Source organism: Tachyglossus aculeatus (genome assembly GCF_015852505.1).
Source record: "Tachyglossus aculeatus isolate mTacAcu1 chromosome 12 unlocalized genomic scaffold, mTacAcu1.pri SUPER_6_unloc_1, whole genome shotgun sequence".
In the NCBI taxonomy this organism is placed as follows: domain Eukaryota; kingdom Metazoa; phylum Chordata; class Mammalia; order Monotremata; family Tachyglossidae; genus Tachyglossus; species Tachyglossus aculeatus.
The window spans coordinates 21,711,266-21,735,974 of record NW_024044828.1 but is presented as its reverse complement, the minus strand read 5'-3'; the positions used below and the strand labels follow the sequence as shown (position 1 = coordinate 21,735,974).

Here is a 24,709-nt window from a genome sequence, read left to right as displayed (position 1 = left end):
TGCCGGAGCCGGCCGTTCCTGGGGCCGAGTCTGAGGGGTCTGTGAGCAAAATGAGGGCACATGTGGAAAACCGTGAATGTGGATGTTTCTCGACGCTCCCTTCTCCAGAGCACACGGAAAGGTGGTTCTGAGCCTTCCGTTCTCCCAGCCAGCTCCCCGGGTACTTTCGGCAGTGAGCTCACCCACCCGGGGAGGCCCTGGGGAGATTGGCCCCCCAGTTCTGGTGGCCTGGAAGTTGTGGAAGGAGCCCCAGGCTCCTCACTCTTCCCCCTACAACTCTCACCCCCTTTGAGAGGCAGAGCGTGCTGGGATTGATGCTGGTGTGGTTGGCGTCTGTGGGCCACGCAAAGCTGGGCCTGTGGAGGAGGAAGTTTTGGTTCAGGGCTTTGCTGATGGAGAACAGGCCCGGGGGTCAATCAATCAATCAATCAGTCGTATTTATTGAGCACTTCCTGTGCAGAGCACTGGACTGAGTCTTTGGGAGAGTATGCTATAACAAAGTTGTTGGACATCTTCCCTGCCCACATTGAGCTTACAGTCTAGAGACATTAACAGAGATAAATCATAGATATATACCTAAGCGCTGAGAGGCTAAGGGAAGGGTGAAAAAAGGGAGCAAATCCAAGTGCAAGGGTGATGCAGAAGGGATTGGGAGAAGAGGAAATCAGGGCTTGGTCGGGGAAGCCTCTTGAAGAAGTGCCTTCAGTAAGGCTTTGATGGTGAGGAGAGTAAGCGCCTGTAAGATATAAAGAGGGAGGGGGTTCCTGGCCAGTGGCAGGACGTGGGCAAGAGGTCGGCCTTCTGATCCATTCTGGTCCTGGCTATCCTCTCCGGCCTGCTGTGCGACCTCAGGCTTGTCACCCTCTCAGGATCTCAGGAGCCTCAGGGCAATGAGATTTTCCCCTTAGGCTGGGAGCCCCGGGTGGGATGGGGACTGGGCCTGACCTGTTTCTCTTGAGGCAGCACTAGGCTTGGCACAAAGTAAGTGCTAAATAAATACTATCGCTATCATTAGGGTAGAGGGCCTCTGCTCCCCACCTTTCTCCCCGCCCATCTCTTTTCCTTCACATCACGCACCATCCTCTGGCCCCTGAGAGGGGCCTTCGCTCCCCCTCCCCACAACATAGAACCAATTAATTGTATTTGAGCACTTACTGTGTGAAGAGCACTGTACTAAGGGCCTGGGGGAGTATGATATATCAGTTGGTAGACACATTCCCCTCTCTGAAGGTGCATACAATCTAGAGGGGGGACACAGATATCGGTATAAATTACAGATACGTACTGCTGTGGGGTTGAGGGTGGGATGAGTAAAGGGCCCAAATCCAAGTGGAAGGGTGACCCGCAAGGAGGAAGGAGTAGGGGAAATGAGGGCTTATTCAGGGAAGACTTCTTGGGGGAGCTGGGATTTTAGTAAGGCTCTGAAGGTGGGAGGAATGGTGGTCTAGTCAAATATGAAGGGGTAGGGAATTCCAGGACATGAACGAGCTGTTGGTGGCGAGGTAGATGAGTTGAGATTCAGTGAATGGGTTGGTGTTACAGGAGCGAAGTGCGCGGGCTGGACTGTAGTAGGAAATCAGAGAGGTAAGGTAGGAGGGGGCGAGGTAATTGAGTGCTTTAAAACCATCGCTAAAACGTTTCTGTTTGCAGCGGTGGATGGGCAGCTACTGGAGGTTCTTGAGGAACTGGGGAGACGTGGGCTGAATTTTTTTGTTAGAAAAATGATCCAGGCAGCAAGGGTGAAGTCAGAACTGGAGTGGGGAGGGACAGGAGGCAGAGCAGTCAGCAGGGAGACGATGCAGTTTTTAAGGTGGGATAAGATCAGTCAGCTGTGTGACTTGGGGCAAGTCACTTAACTTCTCTGTGCCTCAGTTACATCATCTGTAAAATGGGGATTAAGACTGTGAGCCCCCCATGGGACAACCTAATAACCTTGTAACCTCCCCAGCGTTTAGAATAGTGCTTTGCACATAGTAAGCACTTAATAAATGCCATTATTATTATTATTATAATTATTAGTGCTTGGATCAGCATGGCAGCAGGTTGGATGTAGGGGAAAGGGCGGATTCTAGAGATTCCTTCATTCATTCATCAATCATATTGAGCGCTCACTGTGGGGAGAGCTTTGTCCTAAGTGCTTGGGAGAGTACAGTATAGCATTATAACAGACATATTCCCTGCCCACAATGAGCTCACAGTCTAGAGGGCTGTCGTGAAGGTTGAACCGACAGGATTTGGTGACAGGTGAATGTGCGGGTTGAGGGAGAGATGGCCGAGACCCCTTTGTGCCCCATTGTGTCACTTGCTGGACCCCAAGGCGATTTCCCCCCTCTGCCTCCATCATTCTGCTTGGCCTGGCCTTGGGAGGCGGGCGGGAGCAGGCATTTTTCTCCCCATTTCACAGAGGTAGCTATTGAGGCCCAGAGAGTTTCCTCAGCTTGCTCGAGGTCAGCCGGTGGGGCGGGAGCAGGGGATCATCATCAATCGTATTTATTGAGCACTTACTGTGTGCAGAGCACTGTACTAAGCGCTTGATGGGATGGGATGATGACCATGGTCTGAAACCCAGCCTCACCCAGAATGCTTGAGGGGACCCCTGCCATTGGGGCCTCTCAGAGCCAGAGTAGCCAACAGGACCCCTGGCCCTCAGCGGGGGGTAGTAGGGGAGGCTCCTTTAAGGGGTTGCTGTGGCCCTCCATTTCCCAAACGTCCCAGTCTTGTGGGGCAGGGGAGAGGCGTCTGATCTGTATATCTGCAGTTTATTATATCTGTCATTTATTTCTATTAATATCTGTCTCCCCCCAGACTGAAAGCTCACTGTGGGCAGGGAAAGTGTCCGCTCTATTGTTAAACTGTACTCTCCCAAGCGCTTCGTGTGGTGCTGTGCACGCAGTAGGCGTGCGATAAATGCGATTCGATAAATGAATGATCTGGCCGAGGCCGGGGGCTTCCCGCCGTCGGGGGAGGAGCCAGACTCCGCTGCCGGCCGCCTGGCTTTGTTCCTGGGGTATAGTTCAGACGGGCTTCAGGCCGGGGGTCCGGGCCGGGGGATCCGAGCAGCGGGGTCCTTTGAGCTCTGACAGCCCCAGAGATGCCATCGCGGGTGAGTCGGGCCTGGGTTCCTGGCCCCTTTCCTCCCCCGGTACCTCCCCGGCATGGCGGGCTGCTTCACCCCGGCCCCAGAGCAGCGGTGAGCCTCGGGTCTTGGGGGGGCGGGGGACCCCAACATGTCTCCACCGGCCTAGGCCCCTCCCTGCAGCAGTACTGCCTTTGTCTTGCTTAGGTACCTGCGTGGGGTGAGAGAGAACAGCTCAGCACCTGTGCTCCTGGAACTGGCCAATGAGGTGAGCCTCTTCTGTCCCCTCCCCCTCCTGCTCCACCCACCCCCCAGCCTCTCCTTCCTCTCTCTCCCCCCACCTCTCCCTCTTCCTCTCCTCTTCTCCCTCCCAGACTGTCTCACTTCCTCTCCCTTTCTCTCTGTGTGTCCCTCTCCCCGTTCTCCCCATCTCATTCCTCCCCTTCCAACCGTCTCTGTCTCTCTCTCCCGCTCATCTCCATCTCTCATTCCTCCCAATGGTCTCAATCGGTCTCTCACCTTCCTCTCTGTCTCTCACTCCCTTTTGACTCTGTGTCAAACCCTCCCTCCATCTCTCTATTTCCCTTCCCCATTGTCTCTCTTTCTCTGTCAGTCTCTGTCTCTCCCTCTTCCACTCCTCCTGCTCTCTGTCTTTCTCATTGCATATCCTCACTGTCTCTCTCCCTCATTTCCATCTCTGAATGTCTCTCCCTCATTTCCATCCCTCGATGTCTCTCCCTCTCCCACCTCCTCTGCCTCTGTCTTTCCCACTCCCTACCCTCTCACTGTCTCTCCCTCATTTCCATATCTCTCACCATCCCTCTGTCTCTCTCCTCTCCCTTTTATTCTTTGTACCTGTGTACAACCTATGGGGCCAGAGTCGGAACGACTTTTCACACAGTAATGTAATTAACCTTAAAAAAAGGTTTCTGGGCCCATCAATACATTTAAGATTGTTCCCCCGTCTGTTAGTACTTAAGAATAATTGGACAACGAGGCTCATTTGTTAATAAATCAGTTAATGTAATTAGTCCCTCTCCTTCCAGGCAAATGTTTTAAATGGGGGAGAAAAAAGGTGCCTCTTGATTTCTTATTTTGTGGGAAGTGTTGATGAAATCCAGCCAGCAGTCGCAGGCTTCTCGCGGCCTGCAACATCTCCAGGTTTCGTGCGCGATGCTCACTTTGGCCGGAGAGACGGACAGTAAGAAAGCTGGGCTGGGATTGCTTGAAGATGATGGGTTCTGGTAGGGGTGGAGAGAGACGGGTTTCAGCGAGGGTGATGGGCCCTAGGATTTCTATCGTGGCCTTGGCCGGGCTTATTTTAGTGATCGGCATGCAGTCCCAGGAAGACCCTATGGCTCCATCACCCTATTTCCCCGAATTGCTTTCTCCGTGAGAGAGCAGAGAGACCCTACCTCTCGCCCACAGCTGGTGATTGGTCACGTCTGTTCACCCAGACTGGGGCCACAACGGCCGGCAAAGCCTCAAAGACTTCTGTTTGAAGGAAAACAGTGGGAAAAGTTCATCATCACCGTGGCGAGCGTCCTGAAGGACAAAATATTTAACTCGGCCTCTGGAAAATATTTATTGGGCATAATACGAGTGAACGGTGGCTGGCCCTGGGACTGTCCGGGCCCCCGGGCCCCCGGTATCCCTCTGGTCCCCGCACCCTGCCTGGCAGGGAAGGGCCCATGTGCTACTTGTGCTTTGATGTGCCACAGCCCCTCAGAGGGAAGCAGAGGACATCGATGGGTGCTCAAAGCGCGTTTAGAGCAGCCCGATGCCAGAGCCTCAGGGTCCCTGGGCAGCACATTACCGTTATTATTATTGTTATTATAATACTTGCTAAGCGCTTACCAGAGAAGCAGCCGAGCCTCGTCAGAGGAGCTGGGTTCCAATCCCGGCCCTGCCACATATCTGCTGTGTAGCCTGGGGCAAGTCACTTCTCTGGGCCTCAGAATCCTCAACTGTAAAACAAGGATTCAGCACCTGTTTTCCCTGTGAGCCTCCCATGGGACAGCGTCTGTGTCCCAACCGATTAACTCGTATCTACTTGTAACTTACTCGAAGAGATTTTAGTGAGGAGGAATTATAATAATAATAATGGTATTTAGTGCTTCCTGTGTGTCAGGCACTGCTCTAAGCGCTGCCGAAGGTACACATTAATTGTGTTGGATACAGCCCCTGTTCCACCAAGGGTTCCCAGTCTAGGTAGGAAGGAGAACAGGTATTGAGTGCCCATTTTACAGATGAGGAGACTGAGGCCCAGAGAAATGAAGAGACTTGCCTGAGATCATGCAGCAGGCAAGTGGCGGAGCCGGGATTATTATTATTATTATTAATATTAATTATTATTATTAATAATGATGATGATGGTATTTGTTAAGTGCTTACTATGTGCAAAGCACTGTTCTAAGTGCTGGGGGAGATACAAGGTGATCAGGTTGTCCCACGTGGGGCTCACAGTCGTAATCCCCATTTTAATAATAATAATGGCATTTATTAAGCGCTTACTATGTGCAAAGCACTGTTCTAAGCGCTGGGGAGGTTACAGGATGATCAGGTTGTCCCACGGAGGGCTCACAGTCTTCATCCCCATTTTACAGATGAGGGAACTGAGGCCCAGAGAAGTGAAGTGACTTGCCGAAAGCTGACAGTTGGCGGATCCGGGTTTCGAACCCATGATCTCTGACTCCCAACGCCTGGGCTCTTATCCACTGAGCCACGCTGCTTCTCAGCGTGGCTCCTCATCATTTTACAGATGAGGCAACTGAGGCACAGAGAAGTGAAGCGGCTTGCCCAAGGTCACCAAACTGATGAGTGGCGGAGCCGGGATTCCAACCCATGACCTCTGACTCCCAAGCCCGTGCTTTTTCCTCTTCCTCCCTTCAGGGCACTGCTGAGAGCTCACCTCCTCCAGGAGGCCTTCCCAGACTGAGCCCCTTCCTTCCTCTCCCCCTCGTCCACCTCTCCATCCCCCCATCTTACCTCCTTCCCTTCCCCACAGCACCTATATATATGTATATGTGTTTGTACATATTTATTACTCTATTTTTTTTACTTGTACATATCTATCCTATTTATTTTATTTTGTTGGTATGTTTGGTTTTGTTCTCTGTCTCCCCATTTTAGACTGTGAGCCCACTGTTGTGTAGGGACTGTCTGTATGTGTTGCCAATTTGTACTTCCCAAGCGCTTAGTACAGTGCTCTGCACATAGTAAGCGCTCAATAAATACAATTGATGATGATGAGCCATGCTGCTTCTCTAGAGCTCAGGTCCTCCGACTCCCAGGCTGGGGCTCTTTCTACTGCATTCAGAGGGCTGGACTAGGCACCTAGTCGGCACGGGGCGTTATCTTGGGTGTCTGCTGTACGCAGGCCAATTTTTCCAGCCCGTATTGAGTGCTCATTGGATGTGCAGAATGCTGTAATGGTTGCCTTCCGTATGCAGAGCACCATAGCACGCACTGCAGAGCACTGTTTTGACCACCTACTGGGTGCAGAGCATCGTGCCCGGTGCTTGGGAGGACACCTTAGAAGAAGAAGACCCAGTAGGTGCTCCGACACCTTGTCGGGAGGGGGCGGGGGGATAGGCAGGCCCCCCCGAGAGTACCTTTCCCTGGCCCCGAGGACGGTGGGGTCGAGGGAAAGCAAGAAAGTGACGCCGCTTAAGGCCTTTGTTACTGTGGCGGCGGATTGGCAGGGGGCAAAGCAGAGCATCCCAGGCTGGCTACTGCCACCGCTACCGCCGCCACCGTGGCGGCCGCATCTGGGGAAAGAGGCGGGAGCCGGGCCCGATTACCGCCTCCAAACGAGCAAGCTGCCATTTTTATACGCTAGTTAATATTTAAATGACTCCCCTGCCTCCGCGCTTGACGACGGAGGCGGCGAGAACACTTTACGAGTCCGTATACATTTAATCAAAGGCCACCGTAAAGGCGGAGGAGCAGCCCAGCGCTCGGGGCGGGGTGGGGGGGAGGTCCTGCCTGCTGGGGTCAAAGTCGGGGGTGGGGGGTGTCGTTCGACAGGGCTGGGGCCGTGATGGGAGGAGGATGGACACCCCTCCACGCCTTCCCCTCAGAGGCCGGGCTGCCAGGGGAAAAGGAAGTAGAAAACCCCCCCATAAACCCCACCAATTTCCACGTCAGGAATAATGAAATCAGCCGCGCTTTTCCCTCCCCGCTAATATTTTCAAGTACAATCTGAAGCTCCCCGGATTTTACTCCCTGAATTTTGATGGACGGCTCGGTGGCCCTGTATCAGAAGAAGATGGACATATGATTAATATGAAAATTAGGGACACTCAAGCACCTGAACTAATAAGGTGCTCCTTATTCAGGCTGGGCTACCTTGGGTAATTTCGCCATTTTTCAAATGTCAGCTGTGATGTGGCTTTCCAATCATAAACAGCTTAGCGGAGCTGCTCCCTTCCATTCGGGGAACCGAGACGGGGCTGGCTCCGGGCTGGGGGAGGGGCGGGCGGGCAGGAAGAGACCCCAACACCCGCAACCTCAGGCAGCCGGACTTCCTTCCTCGTTCCCAAATGGATGGGAATTTCGGGACGAACGTCGCCCTTGAAAAGCATCCCGGGAAGGGGCTGGGGGTGAGTGGGCTCCCAGAAGAGCCACATTGAGCGTCATGCACGGAGGGGAGATGCCCCGGGCCCAGTGAAGTGTTACTGGCCAGTTTCAGGTGGTCCCAGGCCCCCGGACTCCTCTGCAGGGAGAGCGGCCTGGATGGTGTGGTTTTGGGGGGCAGGCTTGACTTAATGCGATGGGTCCAGAGCCCACAGCAGGTCTGACTCACCCTGTCCCCCGGGGGTTGGATCTGGGGGGGTCGGGGCCGCTGGCCTCCCAACAGAGAGCCAGCCTGATGCTGGCAATTTACTGTGACCCCATGTGTGGACCCGTGTCCCCGGACCCTCTCGTGCCTCCTCGAGCCCTCAGGAGCCAGCAGCCCCTCTCGCCAGAGGCGATGAACCTCAGTCATTTCTGTGGGATCACAGTCTTCCCCGCCACAGCCACGGGCAGTGGCAGCGGCCATCAGCACGGTCAGTCCGGACGGTACAGGCCAGGGGTAGGGGGTCCCAGACTTTGGCGGGGGCCTTCTGGAGTGGAAGGGCTATAGCTCCCCAGGGAACTAGCCTCGTCTCACTCACTTTTCCCGGAAAGTTTGTGTCCGAGCGTTTTTGGGGAGAGGGCGTTGGACCCCTGACCTGGGAGGGCTGGATCCTGAGAGACCCGATCTGGGGGGCAAGGGCCGGCTGGCCATCTGACCCTCTCCTTCGCTTTGTCTTTCCACAAGGTGGACTTCTCGCCGGCGCTGATGGCGCGGATAATCCTTGAGAATTTTTTACGAGAGAAGGAAGGGCTTCCGCGTGAGTATCCGTTTTTCTCCCCCGCAACAGGGGGTGCTTTTCCCCCCTCGATCGAAGGACCATTTCCCGAGCCCCCGGCACTCTGACCTACGCAGTGGGTCAAATCGAGGCTGTGACTTGACCCCTTGAGAAGGTCAGGGTGCCAGGTGACCGGCCCCGGGCACCCACACACTGACACATCTGTCCCTCTGTCCAGGGCACACCGGGGCACTGTCCACCCTGCCCCTCCCCTAGACCAGACCCGGAGTGGCCTCACTTCTCCAGAGGAGAATCCATACCCCGCTCCAATGCCGGGCTCCCCGCCTCCGGAGTAGGCCGGAAAAGAAATAATAATAATAATAATAACAATAATAATAAAATAAATAAATAAATAAAAGAATAGAGAACTACAGGAGGAGGGTCCAAGCCTAAATTAATTTGCCACTGAAAAAATACATTTTGTTATTTTCTCTGTGTCAACTGCATGATTAAAACCGGCTGTTAAGAGAGCCTTGGGGACGGGCTCGTAAAAGATTTATGAGTAATATTCAATGTGATATTCAAAGTGAGTCATGAATATCAGGATAATTGCTCTCAGTGCTGACTCTTTTAGTAGGCAGGAGTTTGTCAACTGTCCCATAAATATTTGCCTAGTCTCATGTAAAAAAGACAATTTCATCTTCTGCATTTTTATTGCCTCCTGCAATGTTTACCTTTGGTGCTTGGCTATGGTAGAATAGGTAAAAAGCATCAGAATATATATATATATAATATATATATACTTTGTGCAGTATCATCTCCTCTTTTTGAAAGTACAAGTTAATGCCCTCGGAATCTCCCCCTCCTTCCCTGCGCCCCCCCGGAAAGCAGGTGGGGTGTGCGGCCCTGTCTTGTCCGGTTTCTGTGGTGGCGTGTGTGTGTTTGGTTTTTTTTTTTCCCTTCTCTCCCTTTCTCCCCTCCCCTGCGGCAGCCTCCGAATCAGCCCGGTCGCCCCTAACTGGTGGCCCAGTTACTCCAGGGAAGGTTTCATTTGAATGAATTAAGTACTTCCCCTAAAAATTCAATATCATTTCAATAGAAGTGGCCTCGAAAAGAACCCGCAGTGGTGCTGCGTGAGCAAATCACATATGATGTCAGAATGGTATGGTTTCGATTTAATCAAGAAAGAGATTAAAGTGGATGTGTGTTATTTTCAACTTGGCCGCAGAAGCGCCATTTATCAACGTCAACCTTCTGATTGCTTTGGACCGGCTGCCGCCCGCGCCTTGTCAAAATAGCAGTCGGCGGCGGCAACGGCGGCTCGGGCAGGTAGTCCTGGGCTCCGCCGGGCGCGTTCCGGCTTCCTCGGAAGAGGGGGCGGCCGGCGGTCCGGGGACTCTTAATTTGCCTGTCCGAGGGCGGTCTCCGACGGCTGCGCTCGCCCCCCGCCCGGACCGGAGATGCCCCCGTGCCCGGCCTGGGATCCGCCGTCCGTCCCAGCCGGGCCAGGGATGGGCCGGGCAACGTCTGTCCGAGGGACCGGTTCTGGAAGACGCCGGGGAAGAGGAGGAGGTGGAGGAATCAATCAATCAATCAGTCGTATTTATTGAGCGCTTACTGTGTGCAGAGCACTGTACTAAGCGCTTGGGAAGTCCAAGTTGGCAACATATAGAGACAGTCCCTACCCAACAGTGGGCTCGCAGTCTAGAAGGAGGAAGCAGCGGCGGCCGGGGTGGCCAAGATCTGTTCGGCCGCAGGCATCGCCGAGCACCGGCTGATCTGCCTTTCCGTAGCGGGGCGGCCACGCTGGCTTGGACGAGTCTCGCGCCAGAGAGCGTGTGGGCTTCGGTCTTCCGTTGGTTCAGACCGGTGTCGGGGGGCGGGGGAGGCGATCTCCGAGACTGAGACGGGGCCCGCGGAAATACACCAATTTACCTCAGATCCGGGCCCGGGTATATATTTAACTCAACGGCTGCTAGTGGGAAATCAACGGGAAGGTTATTAAAATTATACCCCAGCGGTGAAGAGCCTCTTAGCAGAACCAAGTAAGATATAATTAGAGGGCTGTCGCCGATCTCTTATTCATTTTTTTCGCTCTTAAATTCAAATATCGCCGGCCGCGACGGAAGAGGTAGAAATCGCAGCGGGACGGAGAGGCCCATCCCCCTGTAGGCAAGGTGGCTCGAATCACGGCTTTATTCCCCGGTTTGGGAAGAGCCGCGAGTCGCCGTGGCTTCTGCCCCGACCGTCCCCCGTCCCCACCCCCTATTCCCGCCCCGACGACCGAATTACTCCCCGGCCGGGAAATCCGAAGGCGTCCGGCTCAGCCGTCAAACCATCACATTTCCCTGTGTGTATATTAGACTTTTGTAATGTGTTTCCATTATGAAACAATGCGGGGATAATTGTCTTCGGTAGCAATTAGCTAACAGGTTTGTTCAGTGCTATTGGCATAAACATCCATCATTTTCTCCTCCGTGACCACACTTTTCGTCTGGAGAGGACAGGGGAGATCGATAGAATTCTATAAAGGGGAAATCACCCCCCAGCTTTAATGAGCTGCAAGACGCCGTCAGACTTGGTTGTATTTTAAATTTTTTTTTTTCCCCTTTAAAATTGGAACAAAAAAAACCCCACTTGTTCCTCGGGGAGAGGAGAGTACTGTGTACGTTCTATTACTTTCACTAGATCAATGTTTGGGCTTAAATTGTTTTTCTTCCATACGGAGCTGTAGCTAATAGCGGCAGGGCCCACGGGTGTGTGCAGTGCGGTTTCAGTAATAAATATTACAATAAGGCCTCGTATTAGGGCACGATTGGATTTTCATTGGGATCTGCTGACTCTCATGATGGGACTTGAGCTATAAAAGGAGGCCGGCCAGGGCTGGCAGGACGAGGTCCGGTACTCCCGGCGACGTGTTTCCGGCAACCCGAGAAGCCGCCTGGGCCGGTGGTGGTGAGAAGCGGTGTGGCCTAGTGAATAGAGCACAAGCCTGGGAGTCAGAAGGACTGGGTAAATATGTGCAAGTAAAATAGAGTAATAAATCTGTACAAACTTATATACAGGTGCTTTGGGGAGGGGAAGGAGGTAGGGCGGGGGGGATGGAGAGTCTTCTAGACTGTGAGCCCGCTGTTGGGTAGGGACCGTCTCTATATGTTGCCAACTTGTACTTCCCAAGCGCTTAGTACAGTGCTCTGCACACAGTAAGCGCTCAATAAATACGATTGAATGAATGAATGAATAATCCCGGCTCGGCCGCTTGTCTGCCGTGTGACCTTGGGCAAATCACTTCACTTCTCCGTGCCTCACGTTCCTCATCTGTAAAATCCATTTGTTCATTCAGTGGTATTTATGGAGCGCTTACTGTGTGCAGAGCACTGTACTGAGCGCTTGGGAAGTGCAAATCGGCAGCATATAGAGATGGTCCCTACCCAACAGCAGGCTCACAGTCTAGAAAGGGGAGGCAGACAACAAAACAAAACATGTGGATGGGTGTCAAGTCATCAGAATAAATAGATATAAAGCTAGATGCACATCGTTAACAAAATAAATAGAATAATAAATATGTACAAGTAAAATAGAGTAATAAATCTGTACAAACTTATATACAGGTGCTATGGGGCGGGGCAGGAGGTAGGGTGGGGGGGGGTGGAGACTCTTCTAGCCTGCTATTGGGTAGGGACCGTCTCTATATGTTGCCAACTTGTACTTCCCAAGCGCTTGGTACAGTGCTCTGCACACAGTAAGCGCTCAATAAATACGATTGAATGAATGTGGAGGAGGAAAGGAAAAAGGGGGCTCAGTCTGGGGATTAAAATGGGGATTAAGACTGTGAGCTCCATGCGGGACATGGATTGTGTCCAACATGATTAGCTTGCATCTATCCCAGCACTTAGTACAGTGCCTGGTGTATAGTAAGCGCTTTAAAAGTAGCATTAAGAAATAATAAAGAAATCAGTGCCAGCAGGGCTGTGAGGGACCGGACCAGGGAGCGTGGACCACTGCAGGCCGTCCCCACTGCTGCCAGCACACTGCGCCGTACATCTTGCCGGGAGCAGGACGCGCCTCTTCCCTCTTCATCGGCATCTGAACCAGAGCCAGGCTGGTTGCCCGGGGTCAGGAGGGTCTTCCGAGGGTTGTCTCACTGAAGGCGGTCCCATATTTTGCCAGTGGGCCACCTGGCCAATGACAGAAGCACACCTGGACCATCTCTCTGAAAGACCACTGGCCACCTCCCTGCCAGAAACGGCTCGGGCTCTGCTGTGTTGGATCACATTGCTGGCAGGGAGTATGTCGGTTGGGAGGAGTTCCAACCGCTGGATTAGAGCGGCGATAATAATAATGGTGGTAGTCATAACAGTTGGAGTATTCGTTAAGCGCTTACTATGGGCCAAGCACTGGGGTAGGTGCAAGTTAATCAGGTTGGACACAGTGCCTGTCCCACGTGGGGCTCACACTCTTCATCCCATTTTACAGGTGAGGGAACAGGTCCGTAGATGTGAAATGACTTGCCTGTTGTCACGCAGCAGACGTGGTAGGTCTGGGATGAGAACCCAGGTCTTTGTGGCTCCCGGGCCCGTGCTGTAGCCACTGAGCCACACTGCTTCACTATTAAACCCTGGGGCATTGAAGGGAATCCAGCTGGACACAGTCCCTGCCCTCATGGGACGCTCATAAGGCGGAAGGAGAAGAGGTATTGAATCCCCCTTTTGCAGAGGAGGAAACAGACGCAGAGAGAGCAGAAGCGACTTGCCTGAAGTCACCCAGCAGGCAAGCGGCGGAGACGGGATGGGAACCCAGGTCTTCTGACTCCCGGGGCCGAGCTGTTTCTGGTACGCCTCTCCATCCCGGTGTTGCCTGGAATGCGCTGCCGGTGGAGGTGGGGCCTCGCCGCCTCCAATTCCCACTCAGCTCGCTCCCATCCACAGAGCCCGCGGAGTCGTTGAGCTCCCTGACATGGCTCCCATTCACACGCCCGACCCCAGGCTTGGTTTTCCCGCCCGACCCCTGGAGGGGTATCCACACTGTCCTCTCACCGTGGGAAGACACATGGGGCGGGGAAGGAGCGAGACTCATCCTCAGCTGAAGGGCTCAGAGAAGCAGCGTGGCTCAGAGGAAAGAGCATGGGCTTCGGAGTCAGAGGTCATGGGTTCAAATCCCGGCTCCGCCAATTGTCAGCTGGGTGACTTTGGGCCAGTCACTTCACTTCTCTGGGCCTCAGTTACCTCATCTGTAAAATGGGAATAACGACTGTGAGCCCTCGTGGGACAACCTGATCACCTTGTAACCTCCCCAGCGCTTAGAACAGTGCTTTGCACACAGTAAGCGCTTAATAAAAGCCTTTATTATTCTTATTAAGGGTCCATTCTGAGTGTTGAAATTCAAACAGGGCAGAAACTGGAGCGGCAGATGCTGGTGGTGGTAGCCATATTACAGATGGGGGTCCAGAGGCCCAGAGAGGTGTAATGACTTGCCTGAGCTCACAGAGCAGGCCAGCCCTCTGTCTTGCAGCACACCTGCGTTCCAGTTGCAATGAATGAAGGGGGAGGCAAGTTTGGGGATGTGCCCACTCCGGAAGGGAATGTGTGTGTGTGTGTGTGTGTGTGTGCACGCCCGTGCAGATTGACTGGGCGGGACTTCAGGGGATCCACGTAGATTCAGAAGACTAAGGACTGGTCTAACACCAACAGTGGTACTAACGATTAGAGCAACAGACAATGCCAACAATAATAGTAGTTGTGGTATTGGTTATTTATTTAGAGAAGCAGCGTGGCTCAGTGGAAAGAGCAAGGGCTTTGGAGTCAGGTCGTGGGTTCAAATCCCGGCTCCGCCAATTGTCAGCTGTGTGACTTTGGGCGAGTCACTTAACTTCTCTGGGCTTCAGTGACCTCATCTGTAAAATGGGGATTAAGACTGGGAGCCCCCCGTGGGACAACCTGATCACCTTGTAACCTCCCCAGCATTTAGACCAGTGCTTTGCACATAGCACTTAGTAAATGCCATCATCATTATTATTAGTCTTTATAACAACGTTACTGACGATTTCAACAATGATACCAACAACTACAAAATACACCCCGACAAGCACAGTAGCGACATTACTGATAACCACAGTAGTGACACCACCACCTCCACCGACCGCAATAAGGACAGCACCAACAACCACGACAGCAGCAACTGCACCGGTGATGACGAACCTCACAATGATGATCCCACCAGTGGCAACGACCGTGATGCCAAATGATGATACTAATAACAGCTTGGCAGCAGACACTGCTGCCGATGTGCAGGGGCCACAGCCTGAGAAGTAGGAGTAGGTTACAAGTGACAAGCAGACAGGAGGAAATGAGGGAAACAGCATGGCCTAGTGGATAGTGCCCGGGCCTGGGAAAAGGAAGGACCTGTGTTCCAATTCCGACTTTGCCGCTTGTCTTCTGGGTGACCTCGGGCAAGTCACTTCACTTCCTTGGGCCTTAGTTCCCTCATTTGGAAAGTGGAGATTAGGACAGTGAGCCAACCTGATTAGGTTGTATCTACCCCAGTGCTTCAAACAGTGCCTGGCACATAGTAAGAGCCCGACAAATGCCGTTAAAAAATTTGTAGAAGGCAAACACCCAGGAATTGTCCATCCCCTGAAACTATTATTTTTATAATTCCTCTTATTGTTACTTATCAGTCAATCCATCCATGGTATACATTGAGCTGAGCACTTGGACAAGAACAACAGTAGCAAAACATCCATTCCCTACCCACAAAGAGCTTAAAGTTCAATGGAGGAGGCGGACAAAGTATCTGGTAATAGAGGGGGCAGGAGAAAAAATAAAAATTTGTTATGGAAGTGGACAGAACTTGCCAGTTTGAAGTAGCAGAAAAAAAGGTAAATTTGAATTAATCCATAGGCGTTTGTAAGTACAAGAGCATTGTGTGGCCAGAAGGGTTAAGGGTAACTGTGGCTTAAGTGGTTGGGAGTTAATCAGGGAAGACTCCCTGAAGGAAGTGGAATTTCAAGAGGCTTTGAAGATGGGGAGAGAGCTGGTTCCGGGCCGGGGTAACAGCCTAAGCGAGGGGAGGATGGTGGGAGAGCTGCAGACGAAGTGGAGGGAGAAGGCGGGCGTGGGGGGAGGTGTGAGATCGAGGAGCTGGGGTGAGGCTGGAGGGGAACAGACCCTCTGTCCGGCCTGTTGTCCCTCCCTCCCACCGGCAGGCCCTGCTTCCCTCCCTCCCTCCGTCTCCAGAAAACATCCCATTTCACGGTTGTCCGTTTATTAATTGGCAGGGGCCGCGTTGCACCTGGGTGCCTCGCCATCATTTCAATAATTAAAAGCCATAAAAAAGGAGGAAAAAGAGCCTTAATTAAAGCACAGGCCGGTCCCCACGTGGAAGAGTGGAGGGCATTTGTTATAGGAGCCCAACAGCGTCTCCAGCCCGGCCGCTGAGGCTAGGGAGGCGCGAGATGGGAATTCTGTTGTACTCTCCCAAGCTCCTAGTACAGCGCTCTGCACATAGTAAGCGCTCAGTGAATACCACTGATTGATTGGAAAGAGTGTGGGCAGAAGCATCACTGGGGACTAGGCCCTTGACAGGGGATCCGGCTGGGATAAGGGGAGCATTTTGGCCTTCTGGGATTAAGGGCCTCAGGTATCTGGACCCTCGGTCCACGGTGGGCAGAATACTGATGTCGGCCTTGCCGCGGCTCCCCGCACTCCCCCACAAGACTTCATGCCCAAATTCATTCAATCGTATTTATTGAGCGCTTACTGTGTGCAGAGCACTGTACTAAGCAGTTGGGAAGTCCAAGTTTGCAACATATAGAGACGGTCCCTACCCAACAGTGGGCTCACAGTCTATAAGGGGGAGAAAGAGAACAAAACAAATTAACAAAATAAAATAAATAGAATAAATATGTACAAATAAAATAAATGGAGTAATAAATGCGTACAAACATATGCATACATACAGGTGCTGTGGGGAGGGGAAGGAGGTAAGGTGGGGGCGATGGGGAGGAGGGGGAAAGGAAGGAGGGGGCTCAGTGTGGGAAGGCCTCCTGGAGGAGGTGAGCTCTCAGTAGGGCCTTGAAGGGAGGAAGAGAGCTAGCTTAGCGGATGTGTGGCGGTCTTGCTAGGAAGCCAGAATGGTGTCCCACCTCTGTTCTCCCTCGTTCTCTCCGACATCTGTGGCCTCTTACTCGTCTCCCTCCCTCTTGGTCAGCATTTACCCAACTAATAGATAGCACTGGCTGGGCCCTTCCTGGGGCACCGTGCTGGACTTTGGGGCAGCCGAGGGGGACAAATCGGCCTCTCATCAAAGTCTTTCCCTCCACGAGCGAAAGCAGACAGTGATGGGTTTTGACCCCTGAGAGGCACCAGGACCTGGGGTAGGGGACTCTAGCCCCAAAGAGGCCTGGAGAGGCGAAAGGAGAACCAGCGTGGCCTCGTGGAAAGAACACGGGCCTGGGTTCTAATCCCACCTTTGCCGCTTCAATTCATTCATTAATTCAGTCATATGTACTGAATGCTTACTGGGGGCAGAGCACTGTACTAAGTGCTTGGAAAGTACAATACAGCAATAAGGCAATAAAGGCCTCCTCCCCCTCCCCATCCCCCCCGCCTTACCTCCTTCCCCCCTGTATATATGTCTATATGTTTGTATGTATTACTCTATTTTATTTGTACATATTCTATTTATTTTATTTTGTTAATATGTTTTGTTGTCTATCTGCCCCTTCTAGACTGTGAGCCTGCTGTTGGGTAGGGACCGTCTCTATATGTTGCCAACTTGGACTTCCCAAGCACTTAGTACAGTGCTCTGCACACAGTAAGTGCTCAATAAATACGATTGAATGAATGAATGAATAAAGAGAGACAGTCCCTGCCCCCAGTGAGCTTTCAGTCTGGCGGGGGGAGGCAGATATCAAAGCAACTGCTGTGTGACCTTGGGTGGGTCACTTCATTCCTCAGGGCTTCAGTTCTTCTTTTAAACTATGAGTCCCATGTGGGATAGGGACTGGGGCCAACATAATTAACTGGTATCTACCCCAGAGCTTTGAACAGTGTTTGACACATAGTAAATGCTTAACAAATAGTAGAAAAAGAGAAAGAAATAGGGAGAAGAGCCAAAGGGAGGTGAGCACTGGGTTGCTGAGCCCGGGCAGGAACTGACAGACAATTATTCTCCCCACCTTCAAAGCCTTATTGAAGGCCCATCTCCTCCGAGAGGCCTTCCCTGAATAAGCCCTCCTCTCCTCTTCTCTGACTCCCTTCTGTGTCGCCCTTTCACTTGGATTTGCCCCCTCTATTTGCCCCTCCCTCAGCCCCACAGCATGTCCATACATATCCATCATTTATTGATTTATATTAATGTCTGTCTCTCCCTCTAGACTCTAAACTTGTGATACCGTTGGATCGTACTCTCCCAAGCACTCAGCACGGTGCTCTGCACGCCATAAGCGCTCGGTAAATCCGAGTGATTGGTTGATTGACAGAGTTGGATCTGGCAGCCGAGTGCAGCCAATCACTCCCCGACCCTGGGCCTCGGTTTCCTCCTCTGTAAAATGGGAGGACTAGCACCCTTCCTTCCCTAACATTCAGGGGTATTGTGAGGACAGAAGTAGAGGTTCTGTGGTCAAGTCCTCCACAGTGCCAGCTATCACCATCATCATCATTATCATTATTGATATTATTATCCTCATTTTATTCACATACCCCACTGCCCTGGGGTAATCTTCATGCTTGGTTTGAGCAGATGACATGTCGGGAACCGGTGGGTAGAAGACGATTCTGAGGTAACTTGGGCTTTGGATATTTTACTACTGGGTTTATTTTATCCCGGCGCAAGTAGAGGAAGGAATTTTTACCGGCCTAGGAAGACACCTCCCTTTCTTTGGAGAAGTTATCTCTTCTCGGATAGTAGAATAATAACGGCTCTTTCTTTATGTCCCAACTTTATAGTAGATCGCAGTAAACTCAGTACTTTTTCTAAGTGTTCTGAAAGTTGGGCAGCTAAATTTTCTTTATGACCAACAGCCTGTAAACTGTTGTTGTCGTTCGCAGGATGCCACCCGCAAGATGTAGGGTTGGGGGGCCTCCCTGTTTCTCACAAGACCCCCGGGAACCGAATCGACCGAGAGGTGTTGAAAAGAAGCCTTAATCTGGAAACAGTTAACCTTTCCTTCATAACGATGAGCTTCGAAATTGTTACTGTGCAGACGTAATTAGGTGTAACACCCAAAACGCGTCTCATCCGCGGCTATAAAAAGAAACTCATTGTGATCCGGGGCTGACGGTAGAACTGTATCGAGGAAAACCTCCTGAAGAGGGCTGAAATTGCGCAGGCGTCGAAAAGGGAGTCTATTACTGAATGATAAAACTGTCAAAATAATGATCGGGTACACACACCCACCGATTGCCGGAACGATCAATAAAACCAATAGGACGTCACGGTTTGAGAATTTAGGAATCCCACGTCCGTGCAGCCCACAAGAGGGATATTTGCGAGGATATTTCAGGAGCCGATGAGTGGGCGCGGGGTTTGGTTTCTCCTGCTTTCTCTTTGCTCCGCCGCTGCCAGGGTGGATAATAATGATGATAATCGTAAATAATAATAATAATGAGGAGGAGGAGGCGGATGAAGGCGGTGTCTGTCGAATGTCCACAGGGTGCCAAGCACTGTGCAAAGTGCTATTTAGATCCAAGAGAATCAAATCAGAGTCCATAAGGGGCTCTCAGTCTTAGACCTTAGAGTAAACGGGGTTGGATTTGTATTTTTTTTTTAATCCCCAATGTGCAGACGAGGAAACCGAGGCCCAGGGGGTTTCAGCGACTGGCCCCAGGTCCAACCTCAAGCAGGTGGCCGAGCCGGGACTGGAACCCGAGTCCTCGGGCTCCCAGCCCCGGGTCCTCTCCACCAGGCTGCACTGCCTCTGCAATCACTAAGTTGATGCTCAGCGCCTGCCATTGATTGCTTGATTGACGGGGGTGGGTAGCGGAGGGTTTGGTGTGGTCCGTAATGGGAGCCGTGAGCCCCTGCTCCCAGTTACTAGTTGGGGACCAGTAGGGAGGGGGACAGTCTTCGAGGCAGGAGGCCGGTGCTCCCAGGACCAGAGCCAGGAAGAACAGGGAGACGGACTCGTCGGAAGTTAATGATGATAAGTCCCTGCCGTTTGTATCGGTGATCTCTGGACTGTAAAACTCATCATGGGCTGGGAATGTATCTGCCAATTCTGTTGTATTATACACCACCAAGCACTTAGTACAGTACTCGCTACTATAACAACTTGTACTTCCCAAGCGCTTAGTACAGTGCTCCGCACACAGTAAGCGCTCAATAAATACGATTGAATGAATGAATAAGTCCCTGCCGTTTGTATCGGTGATCTCTGGACTGTAAACTCATCATGGGCTGGGAATGTATCTGCTAATTCTGTTGTATTATACACCACCAAGCACTTAGTACAGTGCTCTCTACTATAACAACTTGTACTTCCCAAGCGCTTAGTACAGTGCTCTGCACACTGTAAGCGCTCAATAAATACGATTGAATGAATGAGTGAATGATTCTCTGGGCCTTAGTGACCTCATCTGTAAAATGGGAATGAAGACTGTGAGGCCCCCGTGGGACAACCTGATCACCTTGTAACCTCCCCAGTGCTTAGAACAGTGCTTTGCACATAGTAAGCGCTTAATAAATGCCATCATCATCATTATTATGATCATTCTCTGTAATATGGGGATGAAGTCTTTGAGCCCCACGTGGGGCAACCTGATAACCTTTTATCTACCCCAGCGCTTAGAACAGTGCTTGGCACCTAGTAAGCGCCTAACAAATACCAACATTGTTATTCTTATTATTATTAATGGAGCGGGAGAGCAAGTATTGAATCCCCATTTTACAAAGGAGGAAACCAAGACGCAGAAAAGTGTCTGTCGAATGTTTACAGCGTGCAGAGCTCGCACTTGTATTACTTGAAAGAGTACAACAGAGTGGGTAGACATGATCCACATGAGCCAATAGGCAGGGCACAGGCCTGAGACTCAGGGGATTTGGGTTCTCATCCCAGCTCTGCCACCTGCCTGTGTGGGCACATCACCTACCTGCTTGGTTGCCTCAGCTTCCTCATCTCTAAAATGGGGATTAAATACTTGTTCACCCTCCAATTAAACCGTGAGGCTCATGTGGGACAGGGATTGTGCTCAACCTAACTGTCTAATAGCTACCCCGGCACTTTGTGTGTGGCACGTAGTACGGCTTAAAAAATACCACTATTATTATTATTGTTATCGTCATCAATCGTATTTATTGAGTGCTTACTATGTGCAGAGCACTGTACTAAGCGCTTGGGAAGTACAAATTGGCAACATATAGAGACAGTCCCTACCCAGCTGTGGGCTCACAGTCTAAAAGGGGGAGACAGAGAACAAAACCAAACCTACTAACAAAATAAAAGCGACTTGCCCAAGGTCACACAACAGGCTAGCAGCAGAGCAGGATTAGAGCCCTGGTCCTCTGGCTCTCAGGCCTGGGCACTTTCCAAAAGGCTGCCCTGGGAGTAGTGTTAGTAGAAGGAGGAGTGGTGGTATTTATAATAATGATAATAATAATAATGGCATTTAAGCGCTTACTATGCGCAAAGCACTGTTGTAAGCCCTGGGGAGGATACAAGGTGATCAGGTTGTCCCATGTGGGGCTCACAGTCTTCATCCCCATTTTACAGATGAGGGAACTGAGGCTCAGAGAATAATAATAATAATAATGACATTTGTTAAGCGCTTACTATGTGCAAAGCACTGTTCTAAGCACTGGGGGAATACAAGGTGATCAAGTTGTCCCAAGGGGGACTCACAGTCTTAATTCCCATTTTACAGATGAGGTAGCTGAGGCTCAGAGAAGTTAAGTGACTTGCCCAAAGTCACACAGCTGACAGTCGGCAGACCCGGGATTAGAACCCATGACCTCTGACTCCCAAGTCCGGGCTCTTTCCACTGAGCTACGCTGCTTCTCACAGCATTTATGCAATGCTTATTGTGGGTGGAGCATGGTAATCAATACTGTTGCGGGGCAGCAGAGCTGAGCGCAGGAATCAGGAGTTGCTCGCTCTAATCCTGCTACATGACCTTGGACAAGTCACTTACCCTCCCTGGGCCTCGTAGTCCTCCTCTGTCAAGCGGGGGTGATAGTCCCCACCTGACCCCACCGCTCAGGGACAGCGTGAGATGCCCTGTCTGCAAGGCATCTGGGAAAGCGGAGACGCGGTCTGCATCTTGGAGAGATCTCGATTGGATCCGGTTTGTTATCCGGCCTTTTTCGGGTTTACACTGATCTCTTCAGAGCTGAGCCTGGAGGCGTTGGAGGGTTTATCTTTCCCAACAGAAGCGAGGGACGGAGGCCGGCGGTCCCTGAGATCAGTCCAGGAGTCCGACTCCCATCCTGGAGATTTTCTTCCGTCGCCAGCCTCGCCCCCGGAAGATCGTCCTTCCCTTCCCCACAGCACCTGCATATATGTATATATGTTTGTACATATTTATTACTCTATTTATTTATTTATTTATTTTACTTGTACATATCTATTCTATTTATTTTATTTTGTTAGTATGTTTGGTTTTGTTCTCTGTCTCCCCCTTTTAGACTGTGAGCCCACTGTTGGGCAGGGACTGTCTCTATATGTTGCCAACTTGTACTTCCCAAGCGCTTAGTACAGTGCTCTGCACACAGTAAGCGCTCAATAAATACGATTGATGATGATGATGATGAGGGCTGACTGCCGCTAAGACTGCTGCTAAGCCGGGCCCCGCGGGAGCCTCTTCCGAACAGTGGATTCTCGGGACGGTCGACGGGTCTGGCGGACACTGTTTGAAACTGAGACCTGGTTTGCCTCAGGTTGGGAACATTTCACAGGTTGTGCCCACGTCTTTGCCCGCCAGAGATCGGTGCGGAGAGGGTGGGGAACCTTAAACGCTTTAGAACAGAGCACTGCATCCACAGGGCGCTCAGTACATCCCACTCCCAGCTGCTTCTCCGGAGGCTTTCTGGCACCTTCCAGCTCAGAAGGGTTGGGTGGATGCCAGGCGGGCAGAGTGCTTTTGTCAGGGACCGGAGGGATGGGGCACATTCTGGTGGCTGGAGATGGCCCCAGTGGATTGGCATCTGCTGCCCATGGGTATCAATCATTCAGTGGTATTTACTGACGGCTTACGGGGTGCACTGTACTAAGTGCTTGGGTAGAGGAAAGTAAAGAGAAGCAGCGGGGCTCAGTGGAAAAGATCCCGGGCTTTGGAGTCAGAGGTCGTGGGTTCAAATCCCGGCTCCGCCAGCTGTCAGCTGTGTGACTTTGGGCAAGTCACTTCACTTCTCTGGGCCTCAGTTACCTCGTCTGTAAAATGGGGATGAAGACTGTGAGCCCCGCGTGGGACAACCTGATAACCTTGTAACCTCCCCAGCGCTTAGAACAGTGCTTTGCACATAGTAAGCGCTTAATAAATGCCATCATTATTATTATTATTATTTAAGCAGAGACGGTAGGTACGTTCCTTGCCCACATTGAGCTTCCAATCTTCCCTGGGACTGGGGAGCTAGGTAGGCGGCCCCGCCGGTGGGTGAATTTCAGGGATCCTGGGGGGACTTGGAGGTAGGGCTCTCTGCCTTGGCACTGTCTACTCGGGTAAACCAAGTCACCGTTAGGTTGGCTTCATCATCGATAGAGAGGGGACACCTAGTGTGTGCCGGCTACCTGCTGAGCGTAGGGTGCTGTATTGGGCGCCTGCTGGGTGCAGAGTGCTGTATTGGGTAGTTACTGTGTGCAGAGCTCCATCTTGGGCATCTGCTGTGTGCCGACCCCTGGGGCTGAGATGGACGTAATCCAGAGGGCGGAGAATGGGTAGAGCGTTGAGGGGGCTGAGGTGCGTGGGAACCATCAGGGCCGAAATCTTCCCTTTAAGGACTTGATATTCCCTCAGCCCCACAGCACGTAGGTACACAGCCACTATTTATGTAGTATTAATTTTTTGTTTTTCTTTTATTGTTTGGTCTTTATGTCAGTTTGTCCCCTGTGGACTGTCAGCTCATTGCGGGCAGGGAACGTGTCAACCATTTCTATCGGATTGTACTTTCCCAAGCACTTGGGACAGCACCGTGCCCCCAATAAATACCACGAATTGATCAGTTAATAAATACCACCGGCTGGCAACACGTCTTCCATCGGCGCAGGACAGAGCCGGTTCTCCCGATCCAGCGTTCCACCTCGAGGCTCCGTCGGAACCTGGGGGGCCGGTCAGTCAGCTGTATTTATTGAGCACTTACTGTGTGCAGAGCACTTGGGAGACTACGGTATAACAATGAACAGACACATTCCCTACCCACAAGGAGCTTACGGCCTAGTGGGTCCGCGAACCAGCGGGAAGCAGACGCCCGGGTTTCCTCGGCGGGAGGCGGGGAGCGGGACCCCTTCCCCGCTACCCGCCGCCGCCCCATCACCGTTGTCAAGGTTCAGGCGCCCAGCGGCATCCGTCAGCCTCCGACCCCCACCCGCTCCCGACAGCAGAATCGAGCGGGGCCGGGCCCCGTCGCTTCCTTCTTGGGGGAGGAAGAGCGAGAGGGAGAGCTGGGAAATCAGTTCTTAGGCTACTAAGTGCCTTTTTATTTTTGAATAATGATCCGGGAGCAGTTCATTAGCCGCTGGAGGGGAAATAGCAGGGTAAGCAACACCGTACCTGCCTTGACAAGGATACTAATTACCCTCTTTCACGTGGCACAGAAGACACATTCGGTTCGGTTTAATGATCAGGCGAGGAGGCATCAGAAGGTAGGGCCCAGGCGGTGTCAGGTGAGGAAGAGCAGGTGTAAGCAGATTAGTTCTGCCACAGTAACCCTCTTAGAGCCATCTTGTCTGGGATGGCACTAGGGAAAAATATCAGCACTTTTTATTTTTAGTGGGAAGATAAATTTAAGAGGAGTAAATTGGAAAATCAAATGAGGGCTTTAGCAAGCCGGGAGATTTGCAGAGCTGTCTCCTGGTGTTTGAAAGACCCATTTATCATGTCCTACAAGTAGTCAATTTCTCGAGTATCTGTAAATGTTTTCAGATATTAGCCAATTTATATGCTCTGAGATTCATCATGGAATATCAGCTGTACCAGTACGCATTATCTCGATCCGAGATGAAGTTTGATATATGAGCATCTTTGCAGTTCAATGAGTTGTGTGCAAAAAAAGTACGTTTTTAATTAATAAACAAATTTGCTCAGGGGCTCATCAGCGTCAAGAGCAATAACGATTGTCATTCATTATTGTTTATTACATTCCTCCC

The 24,709-nt window shown here is 51.7% G+C and overlaps 1 protein-coding gene across 1 annotated transcript in view; it reads left to right on the top strand.

The window, feature by feature from the left end:
• CDIN1 (CDAN1 interacting nuclease 1) overlaps positions 1 to 24,709 on the top strand; it is a 97,139-nt gene that overhangs the window by 17,350 nt on the left and 55,080 nt on the right. The window contains exons 4-5 of the mRNA XM_038741534.1: positions 3,284 to 3,344; positions 8,382 to 8,454. Coding sequence (XP_038597462.1) covers positions 3,284 to 3,344; positions 8,382 to 8,454 — 134 coding nt within the window. The remainder of the gene's footprint in view (positions 1 to 3,283; positions 3,345 to 8,381; positions 8,455 to 24,709) is intronic.